The sequence below is a fragment of the Salarias fasciatus genome, chromosome 23 (assembly GCF_902148845.1).
Source record: "Salarias fasciatus chromosome 23, fSalaFa1.1, whole genome shotgun sequence".
NCBI lineage: Eukaryota > Metazoa > Chordata > Actinopteri > Blenniiformes > Blenniidae > Salarias > Salarias fasciatus.
The window spans coordinates 35,108,504-35,133,543 of NC_043766.1; the positions used below are offsets into that span (position 1 = coordinate 35,108,504).

The following is a 25,040-nucleotide window of genomic DNA, read 5'->3' on the forward strand; positions in this document are numbered from 1 at the left end:
GCGTAGACACCGTCACAGTGAGCAAAAAGATCCGTGTCTTCCCCAACCAGAAGCCCTGGATGAATCGGGAGGTCCAGCACCTACGGCAGGAGAGGAACACCGCCTTCAGATCTGGCAACAGTGACCTCTACAGCACAGCTCGAGCCGGCCGGAAGAGAGGCATCAAAGAGGCCAAGGCAGAGTACAGGAGGAGGATCGAGGTCAGCCCGGACAGCAGCAACAGTCGGTAGGTGTGGCAGGGCATCAAACACCTCACCAACTCCCGGACCGACCCGGGAGCCGCGGATGGTGACCTCGCGCTGGCAGAGGAGCTGAACATTTTCTTTGCCCGCTTTGAGGTTGCTGCACCTGACGTGGCCAACCTACCCCAGGCCCACACCGACACAGTGCTCCCCCTAGAGGAACCTGGGGTGAAGCGCACCCTGCGGTCCATTAATTCTGGGAGAGCAGCGGGATCGGATGGCGTCCCTGGACGTGTGCTGAGGGACACTGCAGACCAACTGGCTGGAGTCTTCACCAGGATCTTCAACCAGTCCCTGGTGCAGTCCACTGTCCCATCCTGCCTGAAGTCCTCCAGCATGTCCCCGTGCCCAAGAAACCTCACATCTCAGCCTCAACGACTACAGGCCAGTCGCTCACCCCTGTGGTGATGAAGTGCTTTGAAAAGCTGGTCCGTGGTCACATCACAGCAGCCCTACCCCCAGTCTGGACCCCCTGAATCCGTGTATCATTCGTTCAATTGATATTCAATTAAGAATCAAAAAACAAAATATTGAAAAATGAGTCGTTTTTCCTTTTTTCGTTTTTAAAATGAAAACAAATAAATGAAAATTGGTTTGTTTTTCAATATCCCGTTTGTTAAGACAGATCAAATAAAGGAAAGTTGAAATACTGGCCACAAGCAGATTTTGATTTCATTTTTTTAATTTGATCGATCTTCGTGACCCGGAAATTGTCATCTGTGCTTTGGTTTTTGCCGGCGGGAAAGAGAGCGGGTCCCCATGGCTGCATTGGAGCAACACGCTCAGGTCATCATTGAATTGTTTGAGGCTGGCAGGACCTATTTAGAAATCTCAAACGCTCTGCAGCAGATGGGGATAAAAAGATGCTCTGGAATGAGTGTCAGAAGATTCTGTGCCCAGCGTGGACTAAAACGGAAATGTCACGTATCGGACACAGAGCTGGAGAGGGTGGTGCATGGCGCAATATATGAAGTGAGTTTTCTTCTTTGTTTACAGTTGACAGATTATACTTCAGCTGATGTTTAGCGTTTCTGAGAATTAAACGGATATTATCAAACGTCAACCTGTGTTGTAACAGACAGGACCATCGTACGGCCGTAAGTTTATGACCGGATACCTGTGCTCTATGGGAGTGCGGGTAGGAGAGGGCAGAGTTGGAAAGGTCCTGAGAGACATTCATCAGCCGTACCATGATTTCCGACGGCAGGTAAGCAGATAGATAATATCAACAATACAACATTTAAGAATATAATGATCTTGTGACAAAGGCTGAACCATTTTTAATCATAATTTTCTCCAGGGTGCTCGTAATCTCAATCCTGTCCCCTATCATGCGGAGTGTATGGGCCATAAATTGCATCTGGACCAGAATGAGAAGCTGGGGATGTTTGGAGCCACACACGTTGTTGCTGTTGATGGCTTCAGCAGCAACATAGTTGCCAGTGCAACCATGCCTGTGAAGAATAACCTCGTGATTTATGAGGAAGTGTACAGGTGAGCACATTTATTAGATTGCCATTATCTTTTGTGTTGTCATTTGAATTAGTGGAAAACATTTTCCTCTTGTGCTTCAGTGTATTCATTGTATCAATTCAACCACTATTTCATTTAAGACCTGCTGTGGTCACCCATGGGATGTGGGACCAGCTTAGAGTTGACCATGGCAGGGAATTCTACATGTGCCTGTACGTGCAAGAGAAGCTTGCCGGACACAGACACAACCTTGAAAGACCACCATACTTACAAACAACATCAACAAGGGTGAGATTTATGTATAAATGAAAACTGTATATTATAAAAGTAAATAAGAGAGAATGAAACAATGAACCCTGTACTGAGCACAAAATAATTATTTTCCCTTGCATTAGGGATCAGTTGCTTTAGACGTATGACGTAACATTGTCATTCAAGATAAAGATAATGAAATAAAGAGAAAATAATTATTAGCAGTTATTACTATTAAAACTTTAAATCATTATATTTAGTAGTTTTCAAATGTCAGTATTTACCTGTAGTTTATTTCATACTATTTCATCATTCTGAAATAACAGTAATGACAACAACTTTGTTCTAATAAAATAAAACAATTTAAGTCATGTCAATCATTTAAAATTATTTACCCCAATAAAGTCATAATTATCAATTTTGTTTTATGAAATCTGTGTTACCAATAAAAACACTAATAATAACAACAATAAAGGATTGTTATTATTAATATTGATTCACTCGTATTCCTTCTGATTTTTTTTCCTGTGGTCAACAGAACCTTCGAGTGGAAAGGATTTGGCCAGAGGTGAACAACCGTGTGAACTACCCTTTAAAGCAGGCCTTGGTACAGCTGTTGGACCAAGAAGTTATCAACATGGAGGACAACCTCACAAAATTCTGTGTCTCCAACCTGACTTGTCAGTTGGGTGAGATTGGACTTGACAGAGTGGTACAATCCTGGAATGCACACAGGATCCCAGGTAATATAAGATTGTATAACACAAGTTGTAGTTCTCTCTGGCCTTGTCCTTAGCACCATGTTTTTTTTTTTGTTACAGGGCGTGGGATACCTAATGAACTTGCAGCTGGAGGCTGTACAGCTAAAGTTCCTGAAGAGTGGCTGCCCAGTGCCTCGGTTGTAGCCAACCTGTATGAGCAAGAGCTGGGATCCAGGCTGACTTGGGTATCAGTTTTTGGAGCAGATCCCTTCACATCTGAGGAGGACAGATGTCATGCAGAGCAGGACTTCACATCAAACTACCCAGACATCTCCATTCTCCTGAATCATGCAGTGAACAATAACACTAATCCCTTCCAAGATGCCTTACTGTACCTCATTGATGTAACCCGGAGATATGTCTAAAAACACTTCAGAGCTGGCAAATTGAGTGCTCCTTTGGTGTTTGTGTTGTATGGATGCAAAAACCTGTGTTTATACTAGCTGTATTTCCATTGTTTTTTCTTTTTGCGAACTTCTGAATAAACACTGCATATATGACAATGACATCTGACATTGACTGTAGCCTAATTAAATGTATTTGTAGCTATGTTTAAATTAATATTGAATAGGTTTATACTGGAGTGTTTTCTGTTTCCCCTGCAACAGTACTGCTTGCAGAATCAAGAGGGGCCCGCTGAGGTGGCTCTGGCATCTGTTTAGGATGCCTCCTGGATGCCATCCCTATAGAGGTGTTCCGGGCATGTCCCACCAGGAGGAGACCCCAGGGAAGACCCAGGATACACTGGAGAGACTATAGGCGTTTCTCAATTCTTAGTCCGCACGTGCGCACTAGTGGACTTGGAGAGTACACACCTGTTAGTTGGACTCCGAGTCCAGACTTTCGACAAGGCGAGAACGCATCGAAGTTAATACACAATTGGAACAAGCATACTTGATGACATCATTGTGTCTTCAACGCCAATATATGACAGTTTTCATTCATTCGTACATTAAAACATTGATCAAAAAGCAACATGAGTGTTTATAGCGAGGCCGGTGATAGGAAGTATTAGTGGAAGAGAGTAGCTGGTGTTGAACAAGTTTATATAGCAGGCCGCTGCATTAAATATTGGAAAAAGGTTAAAATGACAATACAGGATGGTCTACACTGCAGAAAAATGTGGCAAAACTGCTTGTACCTATTCTGTCACATAAATGCTGTGTGTAATACAGTTACTCTTACTTCTAGTCTACCTGCCCTCCTAAACAGCTTTTCAACTACTGTTTAACTACTTGGAGCTAATCTCAAAATAACAGCAGCTGGTCAGACATTTCTGCAAACAATTATTTCACTTTGTTTTACTGCCTGTCATCCCTGTGTGCCTTCTGTCCTCCGTCTGCTCCCGTCTTCATGATGCACTGATTTACATTAGACTAATAGACATTATATAGTTAAACACATCATTATCACTATTCAGTTCTCTCTTCAGTAAATACATAAAAGTGTTACACTATTAAGCAAAGAGAGATATTAATCATAAAGAGATGTCTGACAAATACAGTCAGGAGTTAAAAAAAAGTATTAAACTTCAACAGAACCTTCAAGAGTAAAAGCAAAAATAAGTGGAAACATCAGGAAAGTTTTAAAAAATGACATGCTTTTAAAAGCTCTAACAGTTCTTTTATTTACCAGGAACAACAACAATATGCACAGGTCAATGGTAAGGTGGTGATGTGACTCCAGTCTTCAGTGTTTCCTGGGAGAACACTGTTGTATTCTACAGATGTTGCTCCAGGAAAAAGCTCCTGGATGGAGTGAAGCGCTTCAGTCTGGTTCCAGCAGTCGTATGCTGGACCGTCCTCAGTGTTGTGGATGAGCTGATGAACAGTGATCAGTGATCCACTTCCAGACAGGACCGGGTGGAGGAACCTGGAGCTGTTCTCCTGGTCTTCAGGCATTTCTCCATCCTGGTGGAGTCGTCCTTCTGCAGAACCACAGAAACATCTATTACCTAAACAAAGTTTTCCCCTCTATCATACTGCAGGGTGTCTGTGATGCCAAAGGGAGGTTTACTGATGTCTATATTGACAACCTGGGATGTGACTGATGTAACCGTCGTGAGACAGGTTAGTTTTACTCTACTGATGATGTGTTGTTGCAATAGTTATCCAGAGCAGGATTACTATTGCAACAACACATCATCAGTAGGGTAAAACTAACCTGTCTCACGACGGTCTAAACCCAGCTCACGTCCCCTATTAGTGGGTGAACAATCCAACGCTTGGTGAATTCTGCTTCACAATGATAGGAAGAGCCGACATCGAAGGATCAAAAAGCGACGTCACTATGAACGCTAGGCCGCCACAAGCCAGTTCTTCCTGTGGTCACTTTTCTGACACCTCCTGTTCTGACACCCAGGTCCTGCTCAGATCCACCATGAAACAGCTGGTCCTGTCTCCACCAGCTGGGTTTCTGCTGGGTGGAGGTGCAGACTCAGACCTGCAGCACCCAGGAGCCTTTATGACTCCAGACTGACAACCTGCTGGAAGGAAGAAGCCTTATCTCAACAACCAGAAACACAAACATGTCCACAGTGAATTCTTACTATAAGATCACAATTTATCAATCACAGGAAGCCTCTCTGGTGTCATTCAAAGTAAAGAAACAGGTCTGATACCTTGGATCAGGCCTTCAGATTATGCCTCTTACATTTATGGCTTGTTTGGCATCACAGCCAACCCTGCAGATGTCCCAAAGTCTCTGAGGAGGACAAATTGAAAAAAAAAAAAAAGAATCACACACTAACAACTCAATATATTATTCATACCTGCACTAATTGAAGCATGGAAAAACAAACCTCACTCCATCCACATCTGGCTGCAGATCACCTCTGGACCAGGTTCTGGTTCTTCAGTGGTCCCTTGATTGAAATAGTTCATGGTTTTAGTCTGAATGCACAACATTCACCAATATAACGAGTAGAAGACATTTACACACTGAGACTGAACTTTATAGTCAATATTAACATTCACCTCACATTTTAAACATTAAAGTTGAATTAAACAGCTTTAAACGTGAACTTTCCTTCAGCTGAGCAGATTTACTCTGAAACAGATTAAACTGGATCAAAGACACAGCTGGATTCACACAAAACAATCCATATCCTCTGTTTAACCACAGCGGAGAGTCACAGCCTGCTGCAGCCGACATGAAGCAGCCGAGCACCGGCTCACTTCGCTCCGCCGTCCGGTCCCCACATGTCAGAAATCGTCGGGACAAATTTTCAAATAAGCTTGATATGGACAGACTGACCCCGTATCAACATTCTAAACAGCTGTATTCTCGCCTAAAACACCGTTAAAACTACGTTCTGTTAAAAAAACAAGGCTAATATTAGAGTTTCTTTACCGCTGTGTGTTTACACCTCTGGCATGTCTTGCGAAATGCATTCTGGGTAATTTACCTTCGCAAGTCTTCGGCTGTGTCCGAATGTGCACCCTATTCCCTACATAGGGCACTACATAGTGAAGACGCCATTTTTAGGGGTGTCCGAATGTCCAGATAGCAAAAAAGTAGGGCACTAGAAATTTCCCACAATGCATCTTGAAAAGTAGTGAGCATCGATGCTCCCTAGACGGCTCGATATTACCCATCGTGCATTGCGAATCTCCAGCAAAATGACGTAAGAGCAGCCTCTCAGCAGAAGCGCGAGCAGGGAGCCGGAGCTGTGACACATAAATGTAAGTATTTCATTACAATGTTGTGAATTTGCTGGGCATGAATAAGTTAGAACACGGTAAAGATTAAAGATATGTAAAGTTTCGGCCACTGAACGTATGTTTGACCCAGTGAAGTTGAAAGTTAGCGCCGGTGCTAATATTTAGCCTGTGTTAGCTACAGTGCATCGATATCTTCGGCGTTTTCTAACGTAAATACTTAATGATTAACAGTTCATCTGATAATATGTCGGGTGTAGTGACACCCAGGGGCTTATATCTGAGTGTGATATATACGTGTTGTGTCTTTCAAGGGACAGACGAGGACGTGGAGCGGCTGGTGCGGCTCCGGTGCTGTAGTAGCCTCTTCAGTGGGAAGAGATTGGCCTCGGCCGCCGGCTGGGAGTAAGCTTATTATACTATTTCTATTGTGCACGTTTGTGTTCTGTTACAGAATATTGCGTGGTTGTATGTGATTGTGGAACTATAACTATTTTAACGCCAATTCGTGTGCTATTGCATAAAACTGTGTGGTTGTGTGATTGTATAGAGATTGCAGGCAAGAGGTCAAGGGGGAAGAGGAGAGACTGTTCACTGCTTGAAAAAATTGTGGGCAAAATTAATTGAGTTTGTTTTGTGTGTTATTTAAGTTCACAGTTGAAAGTTCCCAAATCAACAATGTAATAATAAAGAAATCAAATAAAAACAAGGATGATTATTAAAGAAAAATTGATATATTATGTTTCAGGATAGACAATTAAATGAACTATTTACACAAACTATTTACATTATATTAAACTGTTGCTGTACATATTAACATTTATTTTAGAACAAACATGAACAAAATGACACCAGTAGAGTCAGTAATCGTGGTTCAGCAGTGCCTGATGCCTGACCCCCGCTGCCATGGCTGCCTGCAGTGACTCCCCGCTCTGCTGGCCCTGGTCGTCCTGCTCCTGGTGGACAGCCTCTGTCTCTGGCTCCTGGACTGGCTCCGGCTCCAGCAGGTCCCCGTGGTGAAGGCAGAGGTTGTGCAGGACAGCGCAGCAGGCGATGACCTTCACAGCAAAGGTGGGTTGAACCTCCAGTGCCTTAATATGGCCGCCACCTGGCCTTCATGACTCAGAACGCTCTCTCCACCACAGACCGGCCCCGTTGAACCTGGCCTCAACAGGATTCCTCACAGGCTGCCTGTACGGCATCAGGGTGGTGATGGGCCGTGACAGGCGGAGGTACCCCCCATCACCGAGGAGGATGAAGCCGGCGGGAGGATGCAGCTGCTCGGTGTAGATGGGGCTGTTCCTCAACACACGGGAGTCGTGGACCGAGCCAGGGTAACCAGCAAAGACGTCTAGAAATCTTCCTCGGTGATCACACACCGCCTGAAACTGCACCAAGTGGAACATCTTGTGGTTAAAATAACACTGTGCGTGTTCTGCATGGGGCTTTATCCTGACGTGGCAGCCGTCGATGCTTCCCACGACCCTCCGAAAAGAGGCAGATCAGCCGACTGCTGGAAACCAGCAGAGATCTCTTCCAGCTCTTCTGCAGGAGGAAAGGAGATCAGGCGCCTCCGTATCCTCAGCCAGCCAGAAGAAGAACACCAGGGTGTCCAGGTGCCTCCCCCAGCACTGGAGATGGTGGTGCGGTGTAGCCAGAAGTCCGGCCAGACCTCTGAGTGGCCATCGAAGTACCCGGCCAACAGGGGAACGTTTCTGTTGACCACACAATAAAGTGCCGGTGGTGTCTGGGGGGGAAAAACAGGCCGCTTAGTTTGTTTGTGTGAATAATCTAGAACCACTTTGCACAGCTTTAAGCTCCTGAAAATGCAACTTCTCATGGTAGCATTTCTGGGAGTTTAAAGCTGTGAAAAGTGGTTCTATATTCTTGTTTTGTAGGTTTATCTTTTGCACTTCAATATTATTGTATGTCTTTCTTTTGTTGTTGCCTTAATAAAAACTAAAACACAAGGTTGGTGACTTCTCATGTTATTAAGGGTAAATGCTTTATTCACAGGTTGTAATCTGGATTTTCAGAGGATTTATTCCTTCCCATATGTATTCCTGTTATAATTATGCAATATAGTTAACACAGGGAGTCAGAAAGGATGTTGTCAATGAAAAACTTGTTTTCCTCAAGTATATGGTCATTTCATTTAGTTTGCCAATTCATTGTAGCGTTCAGCTAATACCAAATGGACTTACAGTGTTTACATGTTGAATAGCTGGTTTTTGGGTAGTTACTGTAAATAGCTGAAATGGTATATGGACTAGATCAAGTCCTGCAGTGATTCCCATTGATAAATGAGATTAATTTGCCAATGCTTAAAAGCAATCAATTAAAAATAAGGACTATAATACCTTTAGCTAACTTTCCCCAGCAGATGGCGTGAAAATTGCAATAAAAGGGAATTAACTAGCGTTATGTTCTTACGTGGTGAGAGCGATGAGCGATGAGAGCCACTGTCACTCGCCGTCTCCTCCTCAAGGCTTCTCAGTCGTTTCCTCTCCTTTATTTGTGCCATTTTGGCCAGTAAAAGTTGAATTAAAGTGCACAAAAACACAGAAAACTTGACAGTGGGGGCCATTTCGCCGGTGGATGAGACTCCCGCAGCAGGTGAGTGGCGCAAACATCAAATAACATAACGTATTCATATAATAATGTAATATATTTTATTTATTCTTCAATGATTAGAAACATGACGAGGAAAGTAAAATGCAGAATAAGAGCACATTTAAAAAAATATTAAGTCTTAACGAGCCGGTGCGTGTAGTTACCATCGTACTGGCCGAGGGTCACGTGATCAGCGCTGAGGGAAAAAGTAGGGAGCTGAGTGTCCGAATCGCCAACAGATTCAGGGCACTATGTAGTGCACTACGTAGTCAACACTATGTAGTGCACTATGTAGTGATTGAGGGGTTAGGGCATAGGGTGCACATTCGGACACAGCCTTCATCTTCTTCTTCTTCTTTTTGAAGTTTTACGGCGGTTGGCAACCAACTTAGGAGCATTACCGCCACCTACTGTACCGGAGTGTGGGTCAGACTAGGCTCACAATCTAGTTCCCAAAAAAAAAAAAAAAAAAAAAAATTCTATCAAAGCTATACCCTACTATAAACCCAGGCTCCTTTAAAAAGGATACCAGTTCCCCCACCTGACCCCCGCTCCCAGAAGAGCTGGAGGAAGTGTCTGGGGACAGGGAAGTCTGGCGATCCTTGACTGCTGCCCCTGCGACCCGGTGTGGGATAAGCGGCAGAAAATGGATGGATGGATACATTTGGTGTAATCCTCAGACATGCTTTACTGCTTTGGTAGAGTTTGAGAAGGTGGCATCATCCTCACACATACCTACAACCTGACATCAGAAAGTCATGGAAGGTTACCAAGATTTTTCCCAACTTTTCCAACTTAAGTTATACACATAAATTTGACCATTTCAAGAATAAACAAGCTAATGTAGCATCTCACAGATATCAGTGTAAGATAAGAGTTTTTTGAGCTGCAAGTCATCCAAAGCTGCTCTACAGGAAACTTAGACTAAAACAGTGCGAGCAAAATAAAGTGACATGTCTCCTGTAAGATGTTTTCTTCTATGTGACTACTCACCTGTGAAGCAGTCACTTGACCCTGCAGTTATAGTTTGAATAGTGTGACAAAGGTTTGTTGTTGTAAAACGATTTTTAATAGAAATAACATTGTTTACAAAACAAGAATTGCACAAGCATTACCAGAAAGGCATGAATTCTAAGACTTATCCTATTTACGCAATAATCCCCCCCAAAAAATGTGCAAATTAAAATCCTCCCTGAGTCTCAGAACAATGAGAAATTATTTTGACAATGTAGAAAATCTTATCAAAAGTATGCAATAAACTGCTGGAACGGTAGATTAAAGTGCTTTTCAAGTAACTGGTTAACTACGTGACTGAGCACGTTTACTGCCAAAGAATGGTTCCAAGTGCAGACAATGCATCAGAGAGCCCAGTCAGTCTGTGGACATTATCGTCAAACTGACCAGCTCTACATTTTGGGCAGGATGTAGAATTTCTTTGCCACTCTTCAATGCAGGCTCCGCAGCCAATAAGACTTTGGCAGCATGTTGACACCATGGGCTCCACCACTGGTTCTGCAAATTGCACATAAAAAAAAATTGTAATTAAGATTTAATTATTATTCTTTAATTTCTATTTCAAAAACTATAACAGTAAAAAATATCTGTAATAGAACTTACGCTTGCAAATCACACAGGCAAAGGCCTCTTTAACAGCTGCTGCTTGGTCCTCTGTCAGAGACACCGTTGTTCTGTGGTTTGAATTTGCAAACTCCACCAGCTCCCTCATAGTAGTGGAAACTTCTTGCAGGCCCTGAGCTGCCAGTACCACCTCCTCGATTTTGTCATAAATATCAGTGAGCCCAGTGTCTTCTCGCCGACTGAAAAAAACAAGTGAAATATGCCAAACAGCTTCATTGTTCTTTAAAACATTCTCTATAAACTCAGAACCTTACACAATTATGCTTATTTACTCTAGGTGTATGTTGGCAACGTATCTTATCAGGAACAAATCCATACAAATGAACAGCAAGGATAATGTTATGAAAAATATTAAAATCCAGTAAAGTACCTAAGTCTCCTTTTTTTGGTTGCTTGGAACTGCAGGAACTCTTCTTCCTTCACAGCAAATACCTTCCTTGCACTTTGCTTCCAAAATGCTGATCCTGTAAAGAAAATAGTGAAATGTCACAGGAGAATGGATTAAGGAGACAAAGGGTTTCATGGGGTCACAGGAGTTAAGGTATGGCAAAGCTTTGATAATATCAGTGCCAAATCAACAATAAATCTTGATTGTTTCTTTCCCCTTTTTTTTATTTTGGATCCCCATTAGTTATTACCTCAGCAATAACTATTCTTCCTGGGGTCCACATAAAACAAGTACACTTTGACAGATTTAAGCCCATTTCTTAATAAATGTGGGTAAGATTTAATGATATACTGCAAATTAATAAATAAATATTTGCAGGTTGGATTTCCTCTGATAACATAACATGGGGTCTTTATTAGTGATGGTTGGAGACCACTGATATAAATTATAAAATTAAACTATACCTCGGGTTCCTTCAGAGTCCATGATTTGTTTCCCCTGCCCATCAGTGAGGATAATTGAATCCTCATTTTCAAGGGCATATCTGACTTTGTCCTGGATACCAGTGACAGAAGCCTCAAATTCAGAGAAGCGGACAGTGAGTGTTTTACTTGTCTCCAACTTCCCATCCACAAGTTCAGCAATGAAGATGTTCCTGAAAAGAAAACCTCTATTAATAACACGTTTTGTTCTCTATGTTCAGCTTCTAAATTAGATGCCATAACAATGCGATTACATAAAAAGCACACTTTGTAAACATGTTATGAATGACACCGATTACCTTTATGACACACTGATGAAAAACTTTGTGATGCGTAGGTCTAGTGTGATCACAGTGGTTACATATAACATATTTAAATACCTTTGAAATGATTTTGCAGCGGTGGCTCTTGGAGTTGCAGCAGCCCAAGCAGCAGACCCTGCTGCAGCGCTTGGTGGGCGGTGAAATGAAAAGCGCGAGGTCGGGGTGTGTGCTCCCGGGGGTACACTGGTGGAACTCTCAGGGCAGATGCTGTCACCATGCACTTCATAATGTCCCCTCACGACAAGATCCAAAGTGTTGAAGTGGCCGCTGGTTGCAGGAAACACAGCCACGTTGCTGTCATCAGTGATGTAGAGACTCGGAGCATGTACCTTAATAAACGTGAAAAGTTAGAGCAGTGGTTTACAGAGTTAGCTACATGTCTTCATGTTAGCTAGCTAGTGACGCAAAATACAAAATAACATGTGTTTGTGCAACTTAACAAAACATATGATGTATTTCAGAAAGAAATTCACAAACCTGAAAGATCCGGCCAATTTTTTCGCTGGTCATATCTTCATCTTTTAAAGTGACCCGTTTCGCTCCCTTAAACAAAACGTAGCTCTCCATCATGAACTTTTCTTCTTCTGTGGCGGAATTTTGTCGGCGGCAAAAGCACAGATGACAATTTCCGGGTCACGAAGATCGATCAAATTAAAAAAATGAAATCAAAATCTGCTTGTGGCCAGTATTTCAACTTTCCTTTATTTGATCTGTCTTAACAAACGGGATATTGAAAAACAAACCAATTTTCATTTATTTGTTTTCATTTTAAAAACGAAAAAAGGAAAAACGACTCATTTTTCAATATTTTGTTTTTTGATTCTTAATTGAATATCAATTGAACGAATGATACACGGATTCCCCTGTAACCAGTTTGCTTACAGAGCGAACCCCTCCACTGAAGACGCAGTAGCCACAGCTCTCCATGCCACCATCACCCATCTGGAGCAGCAGGGGAGCTCTGTAGGGATGCTCTTCGTGGATTACAGCTCTGCATTCAACACCACCCTCCCACAGAAACTGGTGGTCAAGCTGAGGGACCCGGGCCATCCTCAGGCCATGTGCAGGTGGATTACCAGCTTCCTCTCTGGCCGAAGACAGAGAGTCAGGGGGGGCCATCACACATCCTCGGCCCTCAGCCTCAGTACTGGCTCCCCCCAGGGCAGTGTGCTGAGCCCCCTGCTTTACTCTCCGCACACATATGACCAGTGGCGGCTCCTGACAAATTTCTCAGGGGGGGGCAACTGTTCTGATTATGACTAAGGTGACCTGTTGTATGGGAAATTGAAGAGGCAGCAAGACTATTTCCACATCTTATTTTCTGGTCAACTTGCATAGCAATACCAAATGTAATGGCTACAGGGGAAAGGTCACATGTAGAAGTGTTGAACCAATGCAATTATTTTGGCTCTACAAATGAAGATCTACAGAGAGAAACTGAATCAGTTTACCCTAAAATACCTTTGAAAATGAATGAATACACTTGTTTCACCATTATTAATAAAGGGGACAACATATAAGTCAAAATCATTAAAGCATTTGTTTACAGCTCTTTAGTTCTTTTAACAACAAATTATTATGGGGTAGTGCGTTCAAATTGCTCAACAATGAACAAACAATACTCTATTTCTATAAACAGAAAATACAGAATATGTACAGATTATCAAATGGGTAACAACATTTTAAAAGGTTTTGTGCAGCTCAACAAGCTTCAAGCGCAAATGAAAGTGCACACATTCAACACTGAACTATAAATACAAGAGTAATATCTGGCCAATTGTATAGATTTGCAAAAAATAACATACTGCTTGAAAGCAGCATTTGAATGAAAGGATAACCATTAAAAACCAACATCATCAGTTAATTGTGTATGTGTGTGTGTGTGTGTGTGTGTGTGTGTGTGTGTGTGTGTGTGTGTGTGAGACAGAGAGAGACCGAGACTAAGAATGTTAGTGTCACATTATTTGTATTGAAATTTTGCTCGTCTGTCGTTCAGAGCAGCAAAGTGATCGATAACCCTCTCGTTGAAGTCAGGCATGTTCCTGACGAGCTCCCTCTCCATGGAGAGCATGGCCAGTGCGTTCAGGCGTTCCTGGCCCATTGCGTTGCGCAGGAACGTCTTGATTCTCTTCAGTGTTGAGAAACACCGCTCAGCCTCAGCCGTCGTCATCGGAGTGGTAATGAGAATGTTCAACAGATCCACAGTCTCAGAAAATGTCTCTTGGAGGTTGTATCTCTGCAGAACCTGGTACAGAGCACCACAGCAGCCCTTGAACTCTGGATTCTCATAGATGAGAGACAGTTCCGTCCTGAGCTTTGCCTTGTTCAGCATGGGATATGCCCTCACAGTGGTATTCAGAGCCTCAACAGGAAATGTATGGCAGTGCTGCTCAAACATCTCTGCCTGCAGCAGTGTGGCACTCACAAGGTGGTCGGTGAAGGAGAACCTTCGTTTGGCGTGGTCCAGGATTGTGTTGCAGATCTCCCTTGACAGCTTCTGCTTCTGCTTCTGCTTCTGCTCTTCTCCCAAGGCCTTCCTTGGTCTTGTGGTTCCTGTCGCTACTTCCTGCTGCTTTTGAGAGCAGTCTCTGAGGGAAAGAAGATCAACAGTGTTAGCACATGAAAATATGAGTTCCTGGTAGCATTTAGAAAATAGAAGACAAAGCTGATTTCAAAACACTGATATTTATCTAGTTATTAGTTATAATGGTATCTAGCTTTACTTTATGTATATACAGTCAGTCACTGAATTAGATATGTGGCACTGAGTGTTTTCAGTGAGACAGAAAGTGTATTAATAGACATAATTAAGAGAAAGGGACTCATTTAAAATACCCCCCCCCCCCCCCCCCCCAATTCACTTCCCAGCTAAAGTCTGAATTAATGGAAAACAGTCAAAGGACTTTAAACATGATCAAATTATTATATTTATATTATACTCTGAGTGTGACTGTTTTTCAACAGGTCTGGTTCAATTTGATGTAGTTAGAGTAACCGGCCAGTAGGTGTAGCTGTGCTCATTACATAGTCAAAGCAAACACCGGCCGGTCACTAGAGTGCGCCATCAGCAGCGCAATACGACAGAAACGCTAATACTGTTATGCTTGTTGTCGCTGTTTTTTCAAGAAAAATAAAACTAATGTTACATCAACAATCGACCTCATCGTTTTGAAATGTCAGGTCAGAAAAGTGATTATTATTGCTGTTGCAGTGGCTGGTGGGAGTGTATTGAACTGCATTATCCTGAAGAGTGCTTGTAATATTTTATGTTAATGGCGGTGAACAAAATATTAGGAACACCAGTCACTATAACGCACTCTAATACTCCACAATCACCTACCATCAGCAATAAACAAAGTAGAATTATCACCTTATTGACATCAGCAAAACTGAAAATGTATAAATTGCTTCATGCAGTTTTTATACCAGAGCTATTGTTTTGGAATGTATTGAGTTGCATATGTGTACCAAGTAAAATGGCCAGTGACTGTATTTCTTTCTGACAAGGTTCAGTATTGAGAAGGATTGAACAATATTATTTTATCTTACCTTATCATTTGCACACTGCTTGTGAAGGTCTGGAGGGCACGCTTGATGAAGACTGCATCAATGTCCTTCTTCTGCAGCTGCTGGTGCAGCACGTCGACGTGAGGCATGATGTGATGAAAGAGCTGCAGAAAAAAACTTAAAGTCCTCATCCTGCAGCATCCTTAGGAAACCAGATGCCTCCCCCACTGTGGTGCTGTCAAATGAACCCGATGTCCTGATGGATTCAAAACACTGCATCAGGTCATCAAAGTTCTCCTGCACAGTGTTGACCAGCCTGCTGTTGAAGTTCCATCTTGTTGCTGAAGCTCTTGGCAGCCTTCTTTGAGCAATCTGATCAAGTATGCTGGTGCGTTTTGGTGACCGAGTAAAAAACGTTGCAATACCGAAGTGGCCTGCTGCATGATCAGATTCAGCTGATGTGCATAGCAATGCACATAATGGGCATTTTTAAAAAGCTCATGCACCTTCCGCTGCACACCAGCCCACTCTCCCCTCATCACATTGGCTCCATCATATGCTTGCGCAATGAGTTTCTCTCTGTCTCCTTCAGAAAAAAGGCCGCTCAGTCTGTCCAGAATGATGCTAGCAATCGACTCAGATGTTGTATCCACAACAGGCAGAAACTCAAAAAAACGCTCCTGCACCGCATGGTTGGAGTCGATGTATCTCAGCACAAGAACCAGCTGCGTCTGTGTCGACACGTCGGTGGTTTCATCAGCTTGGATGGCAACAAATTTGGCGGACTTGACCTCCTCCGGGATATGTCCCCGGATGACGGCTAGCATGCTTTCCAGGAGCTCGTTCTGCACGGTCTTTGACGTTCCCTTGAAAACTGTGGCGGTTTTCAGGTGCTCCTCAAACGCCTCATCCAGCGATGCCACCAAGTCAACCAAGCCCCGAAAAACGCCTGGGTTGTTGGAGCCCTCACTTTCATCTTTGCCTCGCAAAGCCAACTCAAACACTCCACAGAACTTGACACAGTCGATGAGGCGGGCTAAAATGTGTCGGTTCTCGCTCACCTCATCGTTGTGACGACGAACCGCTAGCCTGTAGCTCTCATCCAGCTGTGTTGTGATGTTCACCGGCCCAAACGCAGCAAACTTCACACAACTGTCCATGTGGGTCTTAGAGGACTCATGTTTCTTCACCTTTTCAGACAGGTGATGCATGTCGGTGACTCCTGTGGTTGTCCATGCGGTGGTGTCTGCCGTGCCGCCATCAGGATGAAACAGTGTGCAGGTGTAGCAGAATAATGCATTAGCTGCTTCACAGCCTGCTAGCCAGCTTTTCCGCTCATACCAGCTCCGCGAAAATCCACGATTTTATGTTTTTCCTCCTTTGGTAGATATTTGTTTTATGTTTAAATTTAGTCTGGGGGGTCCTAATTGTTTCGTTGCCAATTTATCTTCGTTGCTACGACGACTGAAAGGAACTTCTTTCAGTGAAAGAATGGAGTTGCTCCGTGCCGCCATACTGATCTCGAACTGACTAGCTAGCGCGGCTACACTCACGGAAGAATATGATAAAAAAAAAAATCCTCCTTTTCCCCCTTTTGGTGGGGCGTCGCCCGATCGCCCTTATGAAGAAACCGCCCATGCATATGACTGCACGCCCGCCCATCACATCAACACCATGGTAAAGTCTGCAGACGACACCACCGTGGTGGGACTCATCTTGGGGGGGACGAGTCTGCCCATAGAGACGAGGTGGCGCGGCTGTCCACATGGTGCACAGACAGCAGCCTCCTCCTGAACACCTCCAAGACCCAAGAGATGATCATTGACTCCAGGAGGAAGAAGACAGAGACTCCTCCTCTCACCATCAGCGGGGACGGTGTGGAGAGGGTCGCTGACTCCCGTTTCCTGGGAGTCCACATAGAGGAGAACCTGGCCTGGAGTGCTAACACCTCTGAGCTGCTGGAAAAGGCCCAGCAGAGACTGGATTTCCTGAGGATCCTCAGAAAAGAGAACATCACACAGAGACTGCTGCTGTCCTTTAACCGAGCCTCCACAGAGCGCATCCTAACATCCTGCATATGTATCTGGTACAGCAGCTGCACAGTAGCTCAGAGGAAAGCACTCCAGGGAGTCATCATCCTACTTTCCTAATGACTGCGTGTGTATCAAGTCCTGTGCTGTGTCTGTGTGAATTAAGGGTGTGAAAAATAATCAATATTAATAGATGCATCGATGCGCACGTGGGCGACGCGAGTGCATCGGCTCATTCACTGAGTATCATGCAACAAACTGCGTGTGTATCAAGTCCTGTGCTGTGTCTGTGTGAATGTGTCTGAATGTTTATTCTTTGATTATGTCTTAAGTTTTTCTTTTCAAAAGTAACTTCTTAGGATTTTTAGCTTTTTATGAACGATGCACTGACTGGAGAGCACTTTAGATTTCGTTGTACCCATGACAATGACAAATAAAGATCTATCTATCTATCCATCTCTTGGCAGGAATGCATATCCACTTTGCTCCACGACTGGCATAAAGATGATCCATCTCCCATTCAGAAGTCACATATGCGTGGTCCAGGGGAAACTTCCTCTCCGTTGATGGATCTGATAAAATGCAAATATGTGACATGACTTACAAACCTGTATCCATCTTTTTTAATATAAATTGATATTTCATTCTAAATACTTCAATCAATCAATCAATCAATCAATTTATTTTTGTATAGCCCAGTATCACAACAACAGTTGCCTCAGAGGGCTTCAAGATGTTACATTTGTCGGTAAAAGTAAAAACAGTGAATAAGCATAATGGTAATATGTCAATATTTACAGTAACGAGACAGAACGAAGCAACCACCGCCTTCGACCCTCACATCCGGCAAGAAAAAACTCCAAAAACCCAGTGGGAAAAGAAGAAATCTTGGGGAGAACCACAGTATGGAGGGATCCCTCTCCCAGGGACGGACAGCTTTGGCAACAGCTAGCATGAGACAATAAGAAGTAAAGCCTAGGACTATGTTGAGGACAGTCCGTTGGACGGTCCAGCACAAGAACCACGGATCCCAGCAGTAGAACCGAAGCCAGTCCACGGGCAGGACCGACAGGGGTGTCCTCCCGGTCCGGACGGAGCTTGTTCATAGGCCCTCGTAATAGTGGAGTCAGCAACTGAAACTGGAGAAGACTCCCCCTCGAAGGGGGGGACAGCAGGTGAAAAGCAATGAACGGACTAAAGGGAATAACATTCAGACATTAGAGGACAGGGCTCAGTGCACCGTACTTCCCACAGCATTCTAGCTCCTGGGGCAGCTTTGTGGATACTTAACTGTTTAAACTAGTATTTAGTTAGTATAGTTTAGTTTAGTTTAATTTAGTTTGGTTTAGTTTAATTTTGTTTAGTGTAATTTGGTTTGGTTTGGTTTAGTTTAATTTAATTTAATTTAATTTAGTTTAGTTTAGTTTAGTTTAGTTTAGTTTAGTTTAGTTTAGTTTAGTTTAGTTTTGTTTAGTTTAGTTTAGTTTAGTTTAGTTTAGTTTTGTTTAGTTTAGTTTTGTTTAGTTTAGTTTTGTTTAGTTTAGTTTGGTTTACTGTAGTTTGGTTTGGTTTACTTTAGTTTGGTTTGGTTTGTTTTAGTTTAGTTTAGTTTAGTTTAGTTTAGTTTAGTTTAGTTTAGTTTAGTTTAGTTTAGTTTAGTTTAGTTTGGTTTGTTTTAGTTTAGTTTAGTTTAGTTTAGTTTGGTTTACTTTAGTTTGGTTTGGTTTGTTTTAGTTTAGTTTAGTTTAGTTTTGTTTAGTTTAGTTTAGTTTAGTTTAGTTTAGTTTAGAATCCCAAGCTGACCTGATCATAGGCTGCATCGAAGAGAAACGTCTTGAGCCTAACCTTAAATGTGGAGACTGTGTCTGCCTCTTTGACACCACTTGGAAGCTGGTTCCATAAAAATGGTGCCTGATAGCTAAAGGCTCTTCCACCTAGTGTCCATTTAGAGACTCTAGGAGTCACCAGTAACCCTGCATTTTGAGAGCGAAGTGCTCTGATTGGTTGATAAGGCGTTAAAGCATCTTGGAGATAGGTTGGAGCCATCCCATTTAGGATTTTGTAAGTGAGGAGAAGGATTTTAAATCTAACTCTAAACTCGACTGGAAGCCAGTGAAGAGATTTTAGAACAGGAGTAATGTGTTCACGTCTTCTAGTTCCAGTTAATAATCTGGCGGCTGCATTTTGAACCAACTGAAAGTTTTTTAATACACTTTTTGGGCAGGCTGCGAGAAGGGAGTTGCAGTAGTCCAATCTCGCAGAAACAAATGCATGGATGAGTTTTTCTGCATCGCTTCTAGGTAGAATGTTTCTTATTTTAGCTATGTTGCGCAAGTGGAAATATGCTGTTTTACAAGCCAGGTTGATGTGTGCTTTAAATGAGATATCCTGATCAAATAAGACCCCGAGGTTCCTCACAGTAGAGGAGGAGGATACACTGACGTTATCTAAGGTGATAATCTGTTTGGATAGACACTCTCTCAGTTTATGGGGGCCTAGTATAATGACCTCTGTTTTGCCAGGATTCAGACGGAGATAGTTCGTAGTCATCCAGGATTTAATTTCTCTGATACAGTCACTGAGTCTGTCTATTTGATTAGTTTGATCAGGTTTCATAGATAAATACAGTTGTGTGTCATCTGCATAGCAATGAAAATTGATATCGTGACTTCTAATTATGTTCCCTAAAGGAAGCATATATAACAGAAATAAAATTGGCCCGAGCACGGACCCTTGAGGAACCCCATAACTGACCTGGGAGCACGGTGAGGACTGTTGGTTAACGTGAACAAATTGGTACCTATTAGATAAATAGGATTTGAACCAGCAGAGGGCTTTTCCTCTGATGCCAACCTCACATTCTAACCTCTGCAGGAGAATATTGTGGTCGATTGTATCAAAAGCTGCACTGAGGTCTAGGAGAACCAGGATTGAGACTAGACCTGCGTCAGCCGCCAATAGCAAGTCATTAGTGACTTTAACTAACGCAGTCTCAGTGCTGTGATAAGCTCTATATCCTGACTGAAATTTCTCAAAACTATTGTCCTGTAGGTGGCAGTAAAGCTGTTTAACCACAACTTTTTCCAGGACTTTTGAAATAAAAGGCAGATTTGATATCGGTCTGTAGTTAGCTAGAATATCAGGATCGAGATTAGGTTTTTTCAGCAGTGGTTTGATTACTGCGAATTTAAATGACTGTGGCACATAGCCATTTTCTAGAGAGGTATTTATTATAGTTATGATCGTATTTAAGATAAATGGAAGGATATCTTTGAAAAGCTTAGTTGGAATTGGATCTAGGAGACAGGTTGAGGTTTTAGAAGACATTACAATTGAAGTAATCTCAGCCCCATTTACTAATGAGAAACTATCTAGTATTTCAGGTATTTCAGGTGGAGGCAGTGGCTGGATTCCCTGAGCTTGATCTGAGGAAAGCGCTTCACTGATTTTACCTCTAATGGTTATGATTTTATCATTAAAGAATTTAAGAAAGTCATGGCAGTTTAAAGATTCTGGGATTGCTGGTTCCACTACAGCATGACTGGTTGTCAGTCTGGCTACAGTGTTGAATAGAAACCGAGGGTTATTTTTGTTTATTTCTATTAAACGAGAGTAATATAATGTCTTGGCTTTAAAGAGAATTTGTTTATAGCTTAGCAAGCTACATTTCCAGGCCTTCAGAGATTGTTCTGATTTAGATTTACGCCACAGTCTTTCTAATTGCCGAGTTTTTTGTTTGAGAACACGGGTTTCAGAATTAAACCATGGAGCAACGCGCCTGGGTCGATTGGTTTTCAGCTGCAACGGGGCCACTACGTCAAGGGCAGATTTAGTGAGTGCATAGCACTGTCAACAAACTGATCACTATTATCACCACTGGTCAATAAGCTCATTTCTGTGAGTTCACAAGATAATGCAGCAAATGCAGGCTGGATCAATTCTTTGTACCGAGCCACAGATTTTTCAGATAATGTCCGTATCAGCTGAATTTTATCTTTTTGAGCACAGTAGTCTTCAATCAAAACCTGAAAAGTAATTAAAAAATGGTCTGAGAGAATAGGGTTCTGAGGGAGAACATTTAGGTCACTGACTTCTATCCCATATGTTAAGACCAGATCCAGGGTGTGCTTGTGACTATGAGTGGATTCATCAACATTTTGAGTGAAACCGATACTATCTAATACTGCAATAAACGCATTACTCAAACTATCACCAGAATCATCCACATGGATGTTAAAGTCACCTATTATAAGGATCTTGTTATGAGTCAATACTATATTGCTTAAAAACTCTGAGAACTCAGTTAAAAAGTCAGAGTAAGGACCAGGAGGTCGATACACAATAATTAATAGCACAGCTTTTTGATTCTTCCAATTTGGACAAGTAAGCGTTAGTATTAAGCTTTCAAAAGAGTTGAATTTAACATTAGTTTTGGGTTTAAGAAGAAGACTGGAGTGGGAAATCACTGCCACACCTCCACCTCGACCTGTTGATCTAGCTGTTTGGAAATTAACATAGGTTGGAGGGGTACATTCATTGAGCCTCACATAGTCATCTTGCTGAAGCCAAGTTTCTGTTAGAGCAAGGAGATCAATGTTATTGTCACCGATAAGGTCATTAACTAACAGAGATTTAGTGGAGATTGCTCTAATGTTTAGTAGACCACATTTTATGTATTTCCTACTGGAAAAGCTATTCTGTCTTGTACAGATGTTAAGCTTTTTACCCATTGACTTTTTTTTAATGCTTTGAGCACTTTGAACAGACTCAGTCTCTGTTAGCCTAGGTAAACCTCCATGCTTGACTTGTAAAAATCCGGGAGCAGGATTAGTGACGGGATCAACAAGATCAACAGAGGAGTGTTCTACACGACTGCTCTGCGCCCGGGGCTCATAGCTGGATTGTCAATTTAGAGTTCGAAGCCGATCAGCCATATTGTGAGCTAAAAGGGCTGCACCATCCAAAGTTGGGTGGATGCCGTCCCTGCGGATGAGCCCAGGCTTTCCCCAGAAGGTGCACCAGTTGTTTAGAAAAATAACTCTGTTTTCCTCACTCCATCTAGACAACCAGCGATTGAATGATGAAAGTCGGCTATACATTTCATCATTGACCAAATTGGGCAGGGGACCAGAGAATATTACGGCATCAGACATCGACTTAGCCAATTCACACACCGAGGCTACTTGTAATTTGAGCACCTCTGATTGTCTCCGCCGGGCATCATTACCGCCTGCGTGAATCACGACTCGACGGAATCTCCTACCTTCCTGTTTTAAAAGCCTAAGGTTCCCCTCGATGTCCCCCACTCTGGCCCCCGGGTAACACCTAACCTTCACCGCTGGCAGCTTCACGTCTCTAACTATAGAGCTGCCAATCACCAGCGTGTCCAGTTCAGCCGGCGTGTCGTTGCTGAGGGGAGAGAACCTATTGCAGACGTGAAGCGGTTCTTGGAGTGCTACGTGGTGGTGCTTAGCACTAGCCTTCCTCCGGACTGTCACAAACCGGTCCTGGTCTTGTCCCGGCTGCTCGGGACACGCTGCGGGGCTAGGCTTGCTAACACTCCTCTCACTGCGGGAATGGGCTGCGAGCCCTGCCGCTACCTCGCTATAGCTAGCGCTGCCCTGCCCCTCACATCTGCGCAGCCGCTCCTCTAACTCGGTTACCCTGGCCTCCAGCGCTGTCAATACACTGCACTTTACGCAAATACCCCTATCGTCAAGGGAGGCAGGGTTCTGACTCAACATACGGCACACTGAGCAGGAAAGAAAAGAAGACAGAGGGGAGGACGCCATAGCGGTCCCGGCGGACCAAGCTAGTTAGCACGCTAAGCTAGTTAGCACGCCGGTGGCGCTAACGGCGGAGAAGAAATGTAATTCACGAGAGATCGCTTGGTCAATCGGGGGCGAAGTAACCCCGGGGGCGTAAATAACCCCGATTTTTGATTGCTTCGTGAATTAACAGTAATAGCAAGAGAGAGACAGCAAGCACTTCAGTCGCTCGCAGGCTTCAGCAAGCTTCACCAACACGGAAAACACTCACCGGAGTGACATCAGACGCTTATTTGTTCTACTTATTTGTTCTTATCATCCTACTCTTGGATCGGTGGTAGTTCCTCAGCCTGGACATGTTGACCCTCTGGCAAGCTTTCTTCTGACGGCCTTGAGCCCTCTCAATGTTGCGACAAACCTAATAAAAAAAATGACATGATAAGCAAAGACAGAGAAAGGCAAAATTATTCACTACGTTGCCAAACAAGACAGAGGGAATGTGGTTCTCCAGCTTCTTCCATCAGAGAAACCAAACCAAACCTCCCTTCAAATGTACGTACCGTTTCACTGAGAACTGTCGTCTGTCATGTTTTTAAAACTTTTAAAACACATTAAAAATGGTGCACTGAGAAGCATCTTACAACTAATGCAAAATGTCATCTATAAAATGTGAAAGAAAGAACGACCTGCTTTGAAGCGTGGATGCCGTGCACCACAGCGGTGAGGTGGACGTCCCAGTCATCATGGTTCTGGTTGACGTACTTGGTCCTTTCGTTACCTTGTTCACAAACTCGTTTCCTTGGTCAGTTCTGATTTTCCTGACCATGCCAAACATGTACAGCTTGGAGATCATGATTGCAGAGACCTCAGCTGCAGTCTTGGACTTCAGAGGTTCTGCAGTTTTACCCACTTGGTATCCAGGTCAGTCATGGTCAGGATGTACTGGTTCCCTCCACCTGTTTCCGGGAGCGGTCCAGTTAAATCCATCCCCGGCACCTCCCAAGGTTGTTTAACCCGCAGATCGGAGAATTTATCAAATACTAATTTAAAGCTAGCGCCCCCAACTGCAGCACACAAGCTCCTTATTAGCATGGCAATTAAAATTAGTCAAGAGGTTTTAAGATGTTCCTTGATGGGATGTATAACCGACAAGTTACGCTTCTACTCAGCAGTATTCAGTTCCATTGGTGGGTTTTGTTTTCATTACTGAAGACATTGCTGAAGCTGCGTCATGTGGAAGAGTCGGAGCTGAAGAGTCGCAGCTGTCGCGAAAACGGCGGGCAGCGGAAGTGACGCACTTTCCGCACATGCCGCAGCACAAATCAGGTTTCCGGTACGGATCGGGTACACCACATCCCTCACCGGAGATAAGCTCCGCCCACACCCACGTCCTGCAGAGACCCGATAGCTGTCCAAATGGGATGCCCGACTACAATAACAAACACGTCAAACTCAAAACCGACGGGGAATTTGTGAAAACATCAATGAAACAAAATTTATTTTCAGCTCGAACTGCTGAATTTTTTTGTAGTTTCATTTTAACCAATTTTACTTTTTTTGAATGATTTATTTTAATAAGTATATTTTGCTAAATTTGACCTGTGTTGTTTGCTGTATTGAACAATTTTAGCACTGTAAGCAGATTGAGACATTTTAAGCAATTTACATTTTTTTTTCTCCATTTTTAAAGATTTTGTTTTTCCAACTTTAGCATGTAAGGGTATGTGTTGTATATTCTAAATGCTGTGTGTGTGCGCGCGCGCGCCTGTGTGTGCAATTGTATCATTACAATTTCAGTGCTCAATTTACACTGCAAAAAATCCAAATCTGAGCAAGTTTTTTTAAACTTGTTTTGAGTGAAAATGTCTCATTTTACTTGATTTAAGATAAATCCACTTAAATAT

General features: G+C 43.0%; 2 protein-coding genes and 1 long non-coding RNA gene across 5 annotated transcripts in view; 2 read left to right on the plus strand and 1 right to left on the minus strand.

The window, feature by feature from the left end:
* LOC115382236 (stonustoxin subunit alpha-like) overlaps positions 1-25,040 on the minus strand; it is an 829,400-nt gene that overhangs the window by 111,835 nt on the left and 692,525 nt on the right. The window lies entirely within an intron of this gene.
* LOC115382217 (uncharacterized) lies at positions 914-3,168 on the plus strand. Of its 2 annotated transcripts, XM_030083922.1 has the most exons (6): positions 914-1,214; positions 1,321-1,449; positions 1,543-1,736; positions 1,856-2,003; positions 2,506-2,710; positions 2,789-3,168. In XM_030083922.1, exons 1-6 carry the CDS (start codon positions 1,002-1,004, stop codon positions 3,091-3,093), a joined length of 1,194 nt encoding a protein of 397 aa, XP_029939782.1. In that variant the 5' UTR covers positions 914-1,001; the 3' UTR covers positions 3,094-3,168. The 2 variants fall into 2 exon arrangements, with proteins under 2 accessions (XP_029939782.1, XP_029939783.1); XM_030083923.1 differs by having other exon boundaries at positions 914-1,449.
* Positions 6,207-8,359, plus strand: LOC115382247 (uncharacterized). The gene is made up of 4 exons (XR_003930506.1): positions 6,207-6,411; positions 6,702-6,792; positions 7,308-7,458; positions 7,533-8,359. It is a non-coding gene; the product is annotated as an uncharacterized LOC115382247 (long non-coding RNA).